The sequence below is a fragment of the Amia ocellicauda genome, chromosome 19 (genome assembly GCF_036373705.1).
Source record: "Amia ocellicauda isolate fAmiCal2 chromosome 19, fAmiCal2.hap1, whole genome shotgun sequence".
In the NCBI taxonomy this organism is placed as follows: Eukaryota; Metazoa; Chordata; class Actinopteri; order Amiiformes; family Amiidae; genus Amia; species Amia ocellicauda.
The window spans coordinates 1,023,045-1,038,717 of record NC_089868.1 but is presented as its reverse complement, the minus strand read 5'-3'; the positions used below and the strand labels follow the sequence as shown (position 1 = coordinate 1,038,717).

Here is a 15,673-nt window from a genome sequence, read left to right as displayed (position 1 = left end):
TTTTCAGTTGCAGCTGAACACTCGCTCTGCAAACACAGTGAAGAACTGGAGGAAATAAGTACATGTATCCTGGACTAGATTATATCCATGAGATGTGTTGCTATTCCAGGTCTTCACTAACATCAGCATAACATAGCAAATACAAAGATCCACTACTAACCTGGGGTGAACAAGTGCTGGTGCATTATTTATTTGATGCATTAGTTATTTGTTTCTCAGCTGGCAGTTATATTAAAAAACAGATTTCTTCAGCTACTCATTCCTACTAGAAATTTTGGATTGTATTTAATATACCCATTTAAAGTTGTGTTTGATCGTTTTTCAATGTGGTTTTGTTTAGATTAATTTACATTGTGTTGCAGGAATCATGGTGGAGTCTGCAACCTTTTAACTATACCCCCCCCCCCCCCCCCCACACACACACATACTCATACAACATGGGAAATCACAGAAAAAACTGTTCCAAATGCCATCTGTTCATGAGAAGAAAAAATACACTGCTTCTCCTGAGCTCTGAATGGCCATGGACTGTCTGTGGTATGTTTTTACACCTTTGGGCAATAAAGCTGGTTTTCTTATGTCAGCACATTGGGAAGAAGTTGTGCTGGTCTTAAAAGGAAGCATTCAATTACAGTCCAAGCCTCCCAGAGGCCAAATGTTAAGGAATTAAACTGGTCTTATGAACAGCAAAACATACATTGGCCCTCCAGGCCTTTTCTCATTTCAATTAACGGCACTGCAAACTTTAGGATTTCAAAAACACATCACATAGTAGTTATTGAGCATTTAGTCATTCAAAGCATGTTTTCTTATTTTGTAATCTTGTAGACTCTATAGTGTGAAATCTCTCTCTTCTTATATTATGGAGATGGAGTTCTGTCAGGGGGAATATTTATGTGCTAGCAGTAATGCTGTATAAAAACACAAATTTGACTAAAGGGATGGTGTTTTCTGCGACTGCGAGGACTACATTATATCACTGACAAACAACACTTAAAATTGAAGATGGGCTGTGACAGTCTGCATTGTTCGATTAGGGAAGCTGATGCACCTGGCAAGAATGGAGAGGAATACTTCACCCTACCATGTGTATCAGGGCTTATCTGTCTCTGTTCAGGTGAATTACAGTTTCCCTCATTTCTTCCCACAGTACTGATCCATCGAAACTCTTCAGCAGCATCAATCAGTGTCATTCTATAGCCCTCCCAGAAACATTGTGCAGATATACTTTTGTGCACAGAAACAAAGACACACCAAAAAAGATCAGGGACTTTCTTATAAAACATCTATAATCTGCTTAGTGGAGGAAATGTTTCAAATTCAATCCAGGCTACTACTTCACCTCCAGCACAGAAACTGGGGACTAGGAAACACAGAGGAGGGGTCGAGTGTAATGAGAACACCAAATACTATTATGATTCAGGAAACTCAAGAAAGGTCCTATAAGATTTTTTGACTTGGAAGTCATGAATACAATAAGAAAGATGGGTTAAAGGATCTTATATTTAGGCTTTATAAAATTCTTGTTTGTTTAAGTTTTGAGATACCAATTTGAAGGCTACTTAACTATACTTATGGGTTCATTGACAGCAATGGGATTTTCTTTTTTCCTTTGCTCAAGCATTTTCAGTCTGCTGCATTCCTCAGGGAAATTTACTCAGAACAAATTGTCCAAAGAAAAACAAACTGACAGATGCAAGAAAAATAATGCTTTAAATTGGAGTGGTACTTCCAAAAAGAAAGCATGGAACTCCCAACAATAGAATGAAAAACTCCATCACCAACAATTTCAATTCAAATGTAATTGTTTGGCTTTTAAATTGGCTTTAATGACTGGAACACAGGCAATACTTGAAAATTTAGTCCTAACCAGACTCTCCACTGTTGTCATTAGTTTTGTTAGTAGCCTGTGAAGACCCAGCCATTCTATTCTCATTTAAGGGACAGTAACCCTCCTATAAACAAACATTAAATAAATGTTTCACAAAAAGTTACCTCTCCATTCTCCCAAAAAACAACCATAACAAATAAATAAATACAAATATTATTTTTGTGAGCAACCCTTTAAAATATACTAACATTCGTAGATTATTATAATCATTTTTTAATATTTTTTTTAAAGCTGTGGGATATTTATCCATGTAACTCATTATTTCCCCCCTAAACTGCTAATAAACTTTAAACACGGTCATTAAACCACTCTGGCACACCCCCCGTTACACCAAAGGAATGTTCTCCTTTCGGATATTCTGCAAAACAGTCCAATTACTGTTCACTTAGGCCTTGGATGCTTGATATAAATACAGAATTCCCTGGGGCAGAACACTACCCAGTTGTTTGTTGTTCGCATTTTAAAAATACTTTTATCAAAAAGCCCAAAAAACAGATGCATATCGTCGCCCAGCACACGGACGACTTTAAGTCTTCAAAGCTTCTTACAGGGGAATGTCATTTCAATAAAGCAAGAACAATTCTAAAAATCCTACGAGTAAAGATAATGAAATTCAATATACAAATGGGAAATATGTCATCGGACGTAACGTTTCCCTCTTGAACAAGTCATGGGTTCTAATAGTGGTTTTACCCCATTGGTACAGTCCCATTTGTACGTGTTGCAAACTGTATTAACTTCCTGTATGTACCTGAGAATTATATTAAGCAATTTGCTGATTATATTTTGTTGGATTCCATTTAGAAAACTCAAGATAAACTGAAATGGTCTGCTGCCTGCCCTGTCCATCGAACATTTCATTCAAACATAAGAAAGACTACAATCAAGATGGTGACATTCACCCCATCTGGCTCCTTTGGATTTTTATTGGCGAATCAAAAAAAGACAAACTAGATAACTGAGTCAGCTTCAGCTACCTGTTTTATTGTTAGCTTGTGTGTTTGTCTGTTTTGTTTTTAGTTTTTACTGTTTGTATATGCCCTTCCTGCAGAAAAACAAATCTGGTTATCATTGAAAGAAAATAACAGGCATACAATCATTTGAGCAACTTGCTTCTTGGAAAACACTTTGAGATCCTAAAATAAGTCACTAGAGGGCGCCATTCATCTTCCACAATTTTACTATTCACTGGGAAAATAAATGAAGTACCATCCATCCCTCCAGTTTTGAAACCACTTTTCCATGTGGGTCACAGGGGATGCCGGAGCTGATCCTGCCAAGCATAGGGCACCAATCCATTGCTGGGCACACACACAACAATTTAGTGTGGCCAATTAACCTAACCAGCATCTCTTTGGATGGTGGGAGGAAACTGGAGTACCCAGAGGAAACCCATGCAGACATGGGGAGAGCATACAAACGCCACACAGACAAACACCCTGAGCTGAGACTCAAACCCAGGACCCCTGGAGCTATGAGGCAGCAGTGCTAACCACTGCACCACCATGCCACCCCATAAATGAAGTATCAAAATGCATTATGCAAGAGATACTGATATTATCCAACTCTTATCCTGAAGAGTTGTCATCTACTCTCATTGAACCTTGTTGTCTTGCTAATAGTTTACAGATATGTATAACCCTTCAGCACTATAACATACACAGCCTCAGTCCCTAAAGTTGTCTAGTGTCTCTTTCCTTTTACAGCTGTTTCTGAATTATGAAAATGAGTTGAAGAATCCACGAGGGAGACAAAATTAAACAAATAAATCTGCAAAAGATCAGGACATGCTTGGGAGAACTAAAAAAAAAGTAATTTTGGCATGCAATATTGTGTTTTCTCAGTAATAAGAATAGAGTCCGTTCGTGCCCAGCATTTGCCCTCATACCGTGTCTGGCATTTGTGTTGCACTACCAGTCACAAAGGCACATAGATTTCACTCTGAGGATATTACTGCCTTGGTGCAGCGGAGCTACACAGTCAGCCAAAAGGTCTATTATCTGGGTCATAAAGGGCTGCAGATCTCACAGACTGTACAGAGTTCCTTTGTTTTCATAAATCTCTTTCATTTCTTGTCAGCAGCTTAATCCAAACCAGACTGGATTGTGTTTTTCGTGCTGGTGGGATAAAAAGAATATTCTGAAAAGATCATTTCACAGTGACTAGGTTTTCCCCACACAGTTCAGAAGCAAGAAGAGCAGGTCAATTTACATACAGCTCAGTTTTGTACTGTCAGTCTTGTACCCTCACCCCCACTCTCTTTCCTATGCAGGCTGGGTAAAAAAAAAAGGCTTTACAATAGCTTCAGTGAACAGATTTCGGAAAGTTAACAGATTTACAAGCATGTTGAAGTAGAATATAATAAGATCAACTTGGGCATTTTTATATTTTGAAAAATTTGTTTCAGTCTTTCTCTTCAGACCCTAATGAATGTATCCCATGGGATATCTCATGGTTTACTCATGGCAATACCTTGCTTTGCTGTGGTTTGCCCAGTCTATTTTGTGGTTAAATAAACAGGTCCATGCTTTAACAAAATGATTTTCATCTGGACTCGTAACCATGTGGTTCTGGAAGCTCGCTGGGGAGAGCCTAGGAGTTCAGCATCTTTCCCTTTACCCTATTTCTCACTCAATGCACTTTCTTCGAGTGCACGGCTGCAATCCTGGCAGCCCTGAGGCTAAAGGGTGTCTGAGTACTGATGAGCTACTGTACTAACGTAGTCTCTGGAACGAGCCAAGGCCCATATGGTGTTTGTCACAGACCACCTATGCCCCTGGCTGTCAGCTCATGTGAGGACAAACATGTCAGTAGTGGTGTATGTCAATCACAAGGAGACTTAAGACCACTGCCTGAGGGAGCTGTACAGAGTAGCATTGTTTTAAAATATCTCTCTCACTTCCCGACAGCAGATTAATTATAACCAGCCTGGATTGCATTGTTGTGCTGGTGGCATAACTAACTCACCTTCCCGGATGGACCAAACTGGCAGTGCATCTCCTCTCCAGAGAATGCCCAGATGCCTCAGAGTGGTGCCATCACCCTACAATGGTACAGGCCATCTAAGACCTCTATGGCAGGGCCGGCACTGATCTTTGCTATGCAACCATCCACTGGCACTTGCCAACACCCTGGCATATGAAGTTTGCTGGTCTTTCTCCGCCTGCCGGAGTTGTGGCTCATTGGACCAGGGGTGTGGTGACATCCAAACACCCACCTCTGACACCTCTGAGCTGGAACTATCTGGGCTACACCGCACACATTCATGAGGTCATCAATGTGCTGGAACCTTCTACATGAAGTAAAGCTGATTCAGTAAGGGATGCAATTTAATTCCAAAAGGATCCCTTTCAGAGATCCAACATCTTAATTATTATTAATTTTGGATTTGCTCACCTTGCATAAATTGGACCACTTCACTCACTGCGGGGTTTGAACACAATTTTTACCCAAATTTTGTATATTCAGTCACTGATTTTTCTCAACTGCAGTTTAATGGGTAGAAATATTCTATGTATCAACAGCAAGTTATTCAAAAGTCCTGCTTAGTCCTGTCAGGCACTTGTTTGCTTTTTATGTTGGCTTGAGAATCAAGACAGATTGAGAAGTGCAAAGATCTCAAATTGTTGTGACAGGTCATGGTGTGGTGACAGAATACACTTGTAGGGGACTTGGCCCAAATCTTGGCAACAACAGATGACTACGAGTTTAATAATATTCACATTTATTTGCAGACAAAGTCCATCTTCAATCCCATTTTATGTATTAAGACATTGCGATCAATATAGTAGGCAATTCATATAGATATTGCAATTCAAGTTAATGTAATTTTACCAATTCTCTGCTTGAGAAATTAGATAATATTTTTTTAAGTGGTGCACAAAAGGCCATTTATTACTGTCTTATAACTCCTAATTGTAGATATTCATCTTCATAGCCATTCAGTTAAGTTAAAACATACATTTTCTAAACATTGAATGAAATGTGTAGGAGAACAGAGTAGAAAACACATTAACTTAAAAGGAAAAAAATGACTATTTGCAATAAAACAATACACTTTCTCAAGGGTAGCTTTCAATATCCATTTAAACATGAATGAACATGAAGGGATAAATACATACAATTTGGTCTGGACACAAGATGAGTCACATCTTGACTACACAAAACGTAAGTCTGAAAAGTGAATTATTCTTAGTAAGCACAGTTATGTTGTTTACGGGCAACTAGTTTAAGGGCAATAAACAGGAAAAGTAAACTTCTCAGGACCTCAGAGGTGGAAAGTCTGTCCCACCCTGTTTTAATCTTGATAAGGTAAAACCAAAAGTCTTCACTTGCTGAATAAGAAACTAAAATATGAAAGAACACTTCCAACCTAAATCTTTCATCTCTCCTAAAACACAAAAAGACAAGGTCAGCCAGGAATGTGACGTTCCCAAACATATATTTACATAGACAGACACAAAATAGGGGATGCTCTAAGAAAGGATTGTATTCTGTGTATATGATAGTATATACACACAAATACACACACACACAATCACCTGGAATCTTTATATTTGCTTTTCTTTGGGCTGAATCAGTATTCAACACTCAGAAAAGATCTCACTGATAAAGTAGTAGTCATACGTTGGAAATCGACAAATGAATTGGACAGAGAGTGAACGATTTTGACTACGCTGTCTTGCCAGTATATATAATTTTTGTTCTTTATTTTATTCTCTCTGTGTAGAAGTACATGTTGACAAAACAACAATCACACTGAATAATGAATATCACTTAATACACCTACTATAATTAAATGAAACAGAAAACATGCCTCTGGCAACAGCATAACCTCAAAATAAAAAGTCTTTGTTTCAATAAAATACAAACTTTTTCCCCCTCTAAGACAATCACAGAGAGGAGAGAAGCAGAGGGGTGGGAGAAGCCTGTTAAAACATGAACTTGCATTAATTAATGAATCTGAAATCACTGCTTACCTTAACATATTCCAGTGTGGGATCCATGCTGAACTTCTCTCTACAAAAATTGGGGGGGAAAAAACTCATATTAATGCACAGAAAGACAGTTTGCCTCAGTTTGCTGGGAAGCGTAATTTACGGACATTTGTGCAACATGTGTACAGCCATGCAAACCCTTTCCACTGCAGACAAATACGACTTGTGAAGAGTGCCATGCAACGACCATGTGAACTCCCATCTTCCTGGCAAGTCGACAAGATTACTGTGCTAGTGTTGAGCCACTCCACCAACAGACAGGGTTATAAGAGTTCAGGTTTCATCTCACATCTGTCCGATAATTGCATCAAAAGGATTTCAGCTGATCCAACCAGACTGAATTTGCCTTTTGAAAAGACCTTCCATATTTGGCATGATTATTATTTTGTTCTCAGCAATATTATTCTCTTAAAAGCATTAGGGGAGTAAAAGAAATCTGGAAACAAATCATTAAATGAGTCCCATTAGCCCTTGAAATAAATCACTTGCCAAGTTCTGTTACTTTTAAGTTCCCTTCTCTTGGAATGCTTTGTTTATGGGGATTGACATGATGCAATACAACATTTCAACATTTATGGATTATAACCATTGGCAAATTCATTTCTAAAATCGTAGGTGTGATTTCTAGGGTGGATTAGTTAGAAAAACATGAAATACATCAAAATGGGCGCTCCTAAAAATATTCATAGCACTGTTCTGTGAAAGTGTAACCAATGCTTGTGGAGCAAAGATGAAGCAATGGAGGAAAAGCCCATTTTTCTTATTTCAAGAGAATCCAGTCAGAACAAAAAAACAAGAACAAAACCATTCTACAGAAGAGGTAGAAAGCAAATTCAGCAGAGCTCTCCCACCATATCCGTGAACAAACTGCAAAAAGCTGCCCTTTCCAGATTCGCCAAGCTGGCCTGCTTTATATGGGGAGAAAAAGTCTCCCTATTCTTTGATCTTGGAATCCCGACTCCCACATAAACCTGTCTTTATTTTATGCAGGGTGTGTGGTCTGGCATCACAGCCCATAACAAGAAAGAACAGTGCTTAAAACACTGAAGCACTGTCTTTGGGTTTTTGGTCCATCTGACCAATTAACAATCTAATTCGATTAATTACTACCATGATAGAACCAACTGAAGTGCTCTTCCTAATTCTGAGTGTGTCAGTTACTTAAAGACAGCTGGAAAACCAGGACTGGGGACCCATGTGATTTCAAACATATCTAACTCACCAAGATATAGGTCCCTATTGCTCTTTCAATTAAAGAAAGAGAACTGTATGCTCCTTAAATTATGCTACAATGTTTAAGGTTGTGTTTTTAGGTGGACTGGCTTCCAAGCCGGCTGGGGTTTCCTGGCAATAGTGACTTCCAGAGAGTTCTGCAGTTTTATCACAGAGCGCTTTACAGAGTGATAAACATACTACAACAAAAATGAAATAAATAAACCTTTAACATTTTAAATGAACTAAACTAAAGTAAACCAACATAAGATAAACCAACATTAAATACAGATACAGTCAATTAGTAATTGTATAACAAAATACCAAATTTAAATGGTATGTGATGTAATTCAAAATACAGAAATACAAATATGTAATGGTATTTGACCCACGTCTCGTCTGTACTCAAGGTGGCCTGGATTGGGAACAGTGAATGTTTTGTCTCCGAACATTTCCACATGATCTATGCACATAGTAAAAATGGGCAGGTGTCACTCTGACAAATTAGACACTTTTCATTTGGCTACAATTAAGATTCTTTCAAGTTTTTGTCCCAACTTGCACAAGCATCACCACATCGCACGTCAATAACCACACATGGGAACTTCACCGTTGCGCTGGTCTCCATTTTGTGCACAGAAGCAAGATTTCATTGTACTTTGACCTACTTTCTGCATTTGTGATTCATTTGATGATATGGGTTTAACAATTTTGTGTTTCCGTGCTATCTTCTTACATCTAAGATATTTTCCACAATTCCCGTTACACATTTCTTCTTTAGTTTTACTTGGATGTCAGGGAGTTCTGAACAATATTAATTTAAATAAAAACATGCGGTGGTGGTACATTAAACAAAAGGGCTTGTTATGTTTTTCAGCAATGGCTACGGATGACCTAGATACTATAGATGGCCATTGTGAATTGAGTCAACTATATGAATCAAACAACTATTTCTATTCACCAGAAAATATGCAATTAAAAATATATACTTCTGAACTTGAATTTCCCATTTTTAGAAAAGACTGTTGTGTATGTATTCTGCTTTGTTTGGTTTAAAACACAGATCTATTTATTTTGGTTTAGATTTAATAGATTTTATTTCTTCAACACCTTCAACAAGGAACTGTAGCTAATTTGCTGGCATAATGGGGAACAACAAAGTTCATATTTTATTTACCAACAAAGTTTGAAGGAGGTCTGGGACACAAATATATAGTTAGTATATAGTATGCCGTGCTGTGTAAACCCCTGTACAATAAAGCCTTTTCCATGCATCTCAGTGACCTTTGGCACTGTAATGCACTAGCCTGTGGTTTTAGCTGGTGTCAAACCCCAGCCGTAAAATTAAAAAACAGCTGTGTACCAACTCCCCCTTGTGACAAGGATTTATTGCCATGGCCTGTCCAATAAAAATATTAGGTCTCGATAACCACTTTCCTCTATGCTAACACCATGTTTCTTTACACATCAAATTTCTAGAGAAAGAATTATCAAGAGGCAGCACCTGTGACGGAAAGAGGCTATGGGAGCTGGCAGGGTACAGTCAGAATCCTGCTTTTAACCATTCAAAGTGCAACGGCCCTACTAGCAGCCCGGAGTTAGACTCCATCCTGCCTGTTTTTGAAGCCCGAGACCCCCTCCCACTACCAAAGTTACACCACAGCGTGAAATATTGTGATATGTTATTCTGAAACAGTGGCTTAATTTCAACTGTGGGCTGATAGAATGTTCTCCACAATGGGAAAAACTAAAATAAAAGGTTTACACTATTTCAATATGGCAGCCCCCACAGAATACTTTTTTTTTTTTTTTTTTTTTTTTTGCAGTACAGGACAGTTTGAAAGGTAATTTCTTTCAGACTCGGCTTTTCCTAGATTACGTCCTTGTATTATTGGGTTATGCAGAAGGAAGTTTGTACTTGTTGTTGCTTTTAGATTCTTTTTATGAGCAAATCTTGAAGATAAAAAAAACATTGTTTGACATGTGTCCAGTTGGCAAAATCAGGAACCAAAGATAATATCAGAATATGCATATTTTCCCTTCTGGATTTTACTGCTTTGGGAATCAAAATTGGGGAAAGGGCTGAGCAAAACAAAATCATGGAGGTATAACCAATGTACATACTGTATACCAAACACTCAGACACAGCTGTCTATCAGCCAACCTTTAATTTGCCTTTTGTTTGTCAGCCATCTTGATCTAGTATGATTTGCTTATAATGCTGATAATCTTCAACATTACTACTGAATACAAGCAGATTACTATAAAATGCAATACAATATTAAAGCAATTTGTTGACGTTTAGCACTAACAATGGAATACAAAGGCAATTTAACAAGCTACAAATTATACTGAAAGCTAATTTGCAAGGAATTTGGATGTGAACTAACTTCTCATACAGTACTAATTTAGTAAAGCATTAATTTAAAAAGAACAAAAATAGCTTATTGATCCCAGGATTTTATCCATCCATTTTTTGGATGATCCCAGCATGTAGAACTGCGTAAACAACAAGATATATGTGTACTTATTATGTCCTGTTTATACCAGCAATGCTAGTAACTGTTTCAATGCAAAAATATACCTTGCTATTATTTAGTGTACGTAGCTTAGATTTGTTTTTCCTGAACACATTTAAATATATATATATAATTTATGTTTTCGCTTGTCATGAACTCTGAAGGCCAGTGCTACTTATCTCAGCAGCTATACCAAAGACAGCCTTGACCAGGAGGTAAGAGAACTGTTCTCCAAAATACAGAGATCTGACAGCTCAACGTTTGCAGCTCTCTCTCTCACACACCTTAAAACATTTAACATTTCAATCTTCCTCTCTTGTTTGTGTCTTGATAAATATTAATACCATTTAAAAAAAAAATTACCCAAATTTGAACATGTTTGTAAAATACCTCAAATACAATTAATAAGAGACATAAAGCCATTTAACCAGTGATGTGTTTAACCAGGTATTCAGAGTGGACTGAAGGATACTTCAGTGAAACATGTTATTCTTAACTTTTTACATGTATTCAACCAATCTCAAAGCCCTACTAACTAGTTCTGTCCTGGTTATCATCTTTGAGAAACTGAGATGCTGTGTCATTAATTCGTAGTTGTAATGTCTGAAAGAGCCTAGTTACATAAGTGACTTTGAAACTCTTAGTCTTGGAAAAAAGCCATCACAGACCACAACATTTATACTGCTTTCCAAGACCGCATTCATCCTACGAAATTCACAGCTCAATCTGTTGTGAGCATTCAAATAAGCCATTCCAGTGAAGTATATCTTAATATAAGTATAGAGAAATCATCACACCAAATACTGGCTTATTATTATTATTATTATTATTATTATTATTATTAATAATAATAATAATAATAATAATAATAATAATAATAATAATAATAATATCCTCAGACAGAAAGGGGCATGAATATAGGATTAAGCTCCTTATATAAGCTTGAATCCATACCCATGTCACTCTAAATACAACTTGTTAAGTCTAAGTAATTGTATTTGTTATGTTGAAGCACTCATTTACCTGAAGAAACAAGATCCCAAGGTGAAAAGTCCGTCTCTCCCACTTGCACTGCACTAATGGTGCCCGTTTCTTTTAAGGTTTGCCCGCTGATCTTGCAGTGCTACATATAGGACAACTGTTCACCCTCAGACAAAAAGGGATATATTTTTTTAATTCTCCTGCCAACAGGGAGACCGAAGACCATTCTACTGCCATGCAGAGTTGCATGCAGTTGTTATGGAAACCAGAGTTTCAGCTGCGGTCAATGCTGTTATCAAAGTGTAACCTGGGATTGTTTTGTTTCTCCCCATCACTCTTAGTTCCTCAGATTCAACCTTCAGTGTGAAATTGTGCACTGGCTCAGATCAGGTTAGAACTACACAGTCAAAATTAACAAAGGGCTGTGATGACCTCATTCACAACATGTTGTGCTAATGTATTGCTAAACAAATATATAGCATCTCTCATGAAATTATAAATAAAAGTTCTGTTCATGATTTACTACTTGGTGACACATTTTTCTTGCAAGTCATCTCAAATCCATGTTCATCAATGTCAAGATGTAAACATGGGAGAGTGGTCTCAAGCAAGAAGTGACACAAATCCCAAACAAGAGATCATAGCCATCTGGCAAAGTACTTTATTGCAAGCACATATATGGGTGAAAGAATGAGAGGCTTAATAGTAAACGAACAAACATTACAATACAGTCAGTAACCTTTGGTATATAATATGAAACTCGCATAAATGCAGGTGTGCACCCCATACATCCTGCTTGTATTCACATCAAAACCATACCAAAACAATTACTTTGCATTAATCCCCACCCTCAATCACTGCCTATTATGTAAACATTGACGCTATTGCAAATGGAAATTAGGTATATTACTGTAAATAAATAATTCCTACACAAGACATCTCCCTTTGCACGGCTTGTAATGTTGTATCCACAGACATGTACGCAATCTTACAGTACAGAAGGCATCTCTAGATATTACACTCTGTGACGCTGCAGTGAGGGAGCGCAGACTAAAGCTGCTCCATCACACAACCCCCTCTTTTTAAAGTTAAGGCTTCTGGAAGCCTGGACAAATAATCAGCAACCACATTTTCTGAGCCTTTGCGAAACTGAATAGTAAAGCTAAAAGGTTACAACGACAGGTACCACCTTGAGATACGGACATTAGAATCCTTCATTTTCCGCATCCATTGCAGTGCTCTATGATCAGTCTCCAGTGTAAAGTCCTTCCCTATAAGATAGTATCTTAAGATGTCTAAAGCCCACTTGACTGCTAAGGCTTCTTTCTCAACAGTAGAATATTTAACTTCTCTAGGGAACAACTTTTGACTACAGGTCGTTTATGACCATCCTCCTCCTGCAGCAACACTGCCCCAACCCCAACTCCTGAAGCATCAGTTTGAACTACAAAGGGCAAATCAAAGTTGGGACTTTGCAGTACTGGCTCTTTGCACAAACATTGTTGTAAATCCTTAAAATCGTTGTTACATTCCTCAGTCCATTTCATTTCTGTCGGAGATGACTTACGAGTGAGATCAGAAAGAGTTGCAGCTCTGGCAGAAAAGTTGGGTATAAACCGTCTGTACCACCCGACTAAACCTAAAAAGGATCGAACCTGTTGTTTAGTGGAGGGAGCAAGACAGGACTGGATTGCTTCCATTTTACCTCTTTGTGGCTTAATGACTCCATTACCTAGAGTATAGCCAAGATACTGGACTTCAGGCTTTGCCACTGTACATTTTTTTGCATTCACCACTAAGCCTGCTTTTTGGATGCGATCAAAGACATCAGATAGATGCTGTAGATGGTCTTGCCAAGTTGCACTATAAATGACCACATCATCGATGTATGCTGCTGCATACTCTCCAGCGCCCCACAACATTAAGCGCTGAAAAGTGGCTGCTGCTCCATGAAGGCCAAATGGCATAACGGTAAACTGGTAAAAACCACTTGGAGTTTGAAATGCCGTCAAGTTCTTTGCTGATTCCGTCAAGGGAACCTGCCAATAGCCTTTACATAAATCCAAAGTTGTGATGTACATAGCCTTTTCCAAGCGTTCAATGAGTTCATCAACGCAATGCATTAGATACGGATTAAAGGCTAAGATTGCATTAATCTCTGTAAAATCAATACAAAAGCATAGACCACTGTCTTTTTTAGGGACTAACACAATGGGGCTACACCATTCACTCCTTGAAGTCTCAATAACCCCCATCTCCAGCCTTAACTTCTTTCTCCAACGCTGGCAACAATTTAGCAGGAATCCGAGATCCAGTTTGACGAATTGGCTGAGTAACTTTAATTGGTATGTCATGTTGTGTCAAACCAGTACGTCCAGGAACGTCATTAAACAGGCCTTCTGGCATGCAGTCCTGCAATTCTTTCCTCTGGGGTGTTGTTAGATGAGACAAGTCAACCTCTGGCCGGCTTACCATGGGAACTGGAAAGTACTGCTCAGTCAACTCATCTTCATCAGTAATTGCTCTTACTAACATCTGTTCCCTAGGGGCCGCCTCCCGGGACACCCATGCTTTCAACAGATTTACATGGTATATGGCCTTCTTCTTTCCACTGTCAGGTCTATAAATTTCATATGTTACAGGTCCCAGTTTCCGCAACACTTCGTAGGGTCCCTGCAATTTGGCTAAAAGACTACTTTCTTGCGTAGGTAGCAGCAACAACACTTTCTCTCCAGCCTCAAAAGTACGGCTCCTGGCAGATCGGTCGTACCAACCCTTCTGCTCTTTCTGTACCTTGGCCATGTTGTCACGCACCAAGGAGTTTATCTGTTGCAGTCTGTCTCTCATCTGTATTATATAGGTGAGCACTCCTTGAGGCTGCTGCTGCTGCTGCTCTCCTTCCCATTCCTCACGAAGTACATCCAAAGGACCCCTCACTTGGCGGCCATATAACAGTTCGAATGGGGAGAACCCTGTAGACGCCTGTGGTACTTCTCTATATGCAAAAAGAAGGAAAGGAATCCACCTATCCCAATCACATCCTGTCACAGACACATATTTATGCAGCATGTTCTTCAGTATCTGATTGAAACGTTCCACCAGCCCATCAGTCTGTGGATGGTATGGGGTGGTCCTTATTCCCAGACTATAGACTTGTGATAGCAACTTAGACAGAAAATTGGTTCCTTGATCCGTAAGTATTTATTTGGGTATTCCCACTCTAGAAAAGACCTGTAACAATGCTGTTGCTCTCTGCCTAGCTTTCACCTGTCTCAGGGGAATAGCTTCAGGGTATCTAGTAGCGTTGTCAGGCATAACTAAGATGTAATGATTTCCTGCCCTACTTCGTTCTAAGGGCCCCACAATATCCATCGCAATCTTGGTAAAAGGAACATCCACTATGGGCATTGGAATAAAGGTGCTCTTTCACTCTTTTTTTGCAGCTGCAGTCATCTGACACTCGGGACATGATCTACAATAATGAATCACCTCCTGATACATCCGAGGCCAGTAGAATCGTCGTGCTATGCGATCATAAGTCTTACCCTGTCCTAAATGTCCTGCCCAAGGCTCTGAATGCCCTAATTGCAAAACCCTGGAGCGCATGCAGCTTGGCACCACTAACTGTTCTAAATCATCACAGACACGATACAAAATATCACCTTTTAACAGGAAACTTTCATTTCTGAGGGTTAAAGCTCCTCCTGGGCTATCCACTTTCCCAAATAAGGCCTCCAAAGTACTGTCTGCCCTCTGCAGTTCTGACACATTATCTGGCATTCCTTCCCCCTGTTCTGCAGGTATATCAACCAATTCCTCATCAACACATGTTCCTCTGAACTTCTCCCTGCGCCGCTGTCATCTAGTTTTATGTCTTATTATGTCTTTGGTTTCATTAAATGGTAATTCTGCCCAATTATCCATCTCAATACCTTGATGCTGCCTAGCTCTGGCTCTGGTCTCTACCATATTAACCTCCTTCCCAGCGATCAAAAAATCTGATAAATTAGGCACATCCTGTCCCAATACTACAGAGTAAGGTAAATCATCAACTATTCCTACAACCAACAGAT

At 38.8% G+C, this 15,673-nt stretch overlaps 1 protein-coding gene across 3 annotated transcripts in view; it reads right to left on the bottom strand.

The window, feature by feature from the left end:
* The window catches only part of bcar3 (BCAR3 adaptor protein, NSP family member), a 92,988-nt gene that overhangs the window by 29,728 nt on the left and 47,587 nt on the right, over window positions 1-15,673 (bottom strand). For all 3 annotated transcript variants that reach the window (XM_066692476.1, XM_066692475.1, XM_066692477.1), the window contains one exon: window positions 6,871-6,910. In XM_066692476.1, coding sequence (XP_066548573.1) covers window positions 6,871-6,910 — 40 coding nt within the window. The remainder of the gene's footprint in view (window positions 1-6,870; window positions 6,911-15,673) is intronic.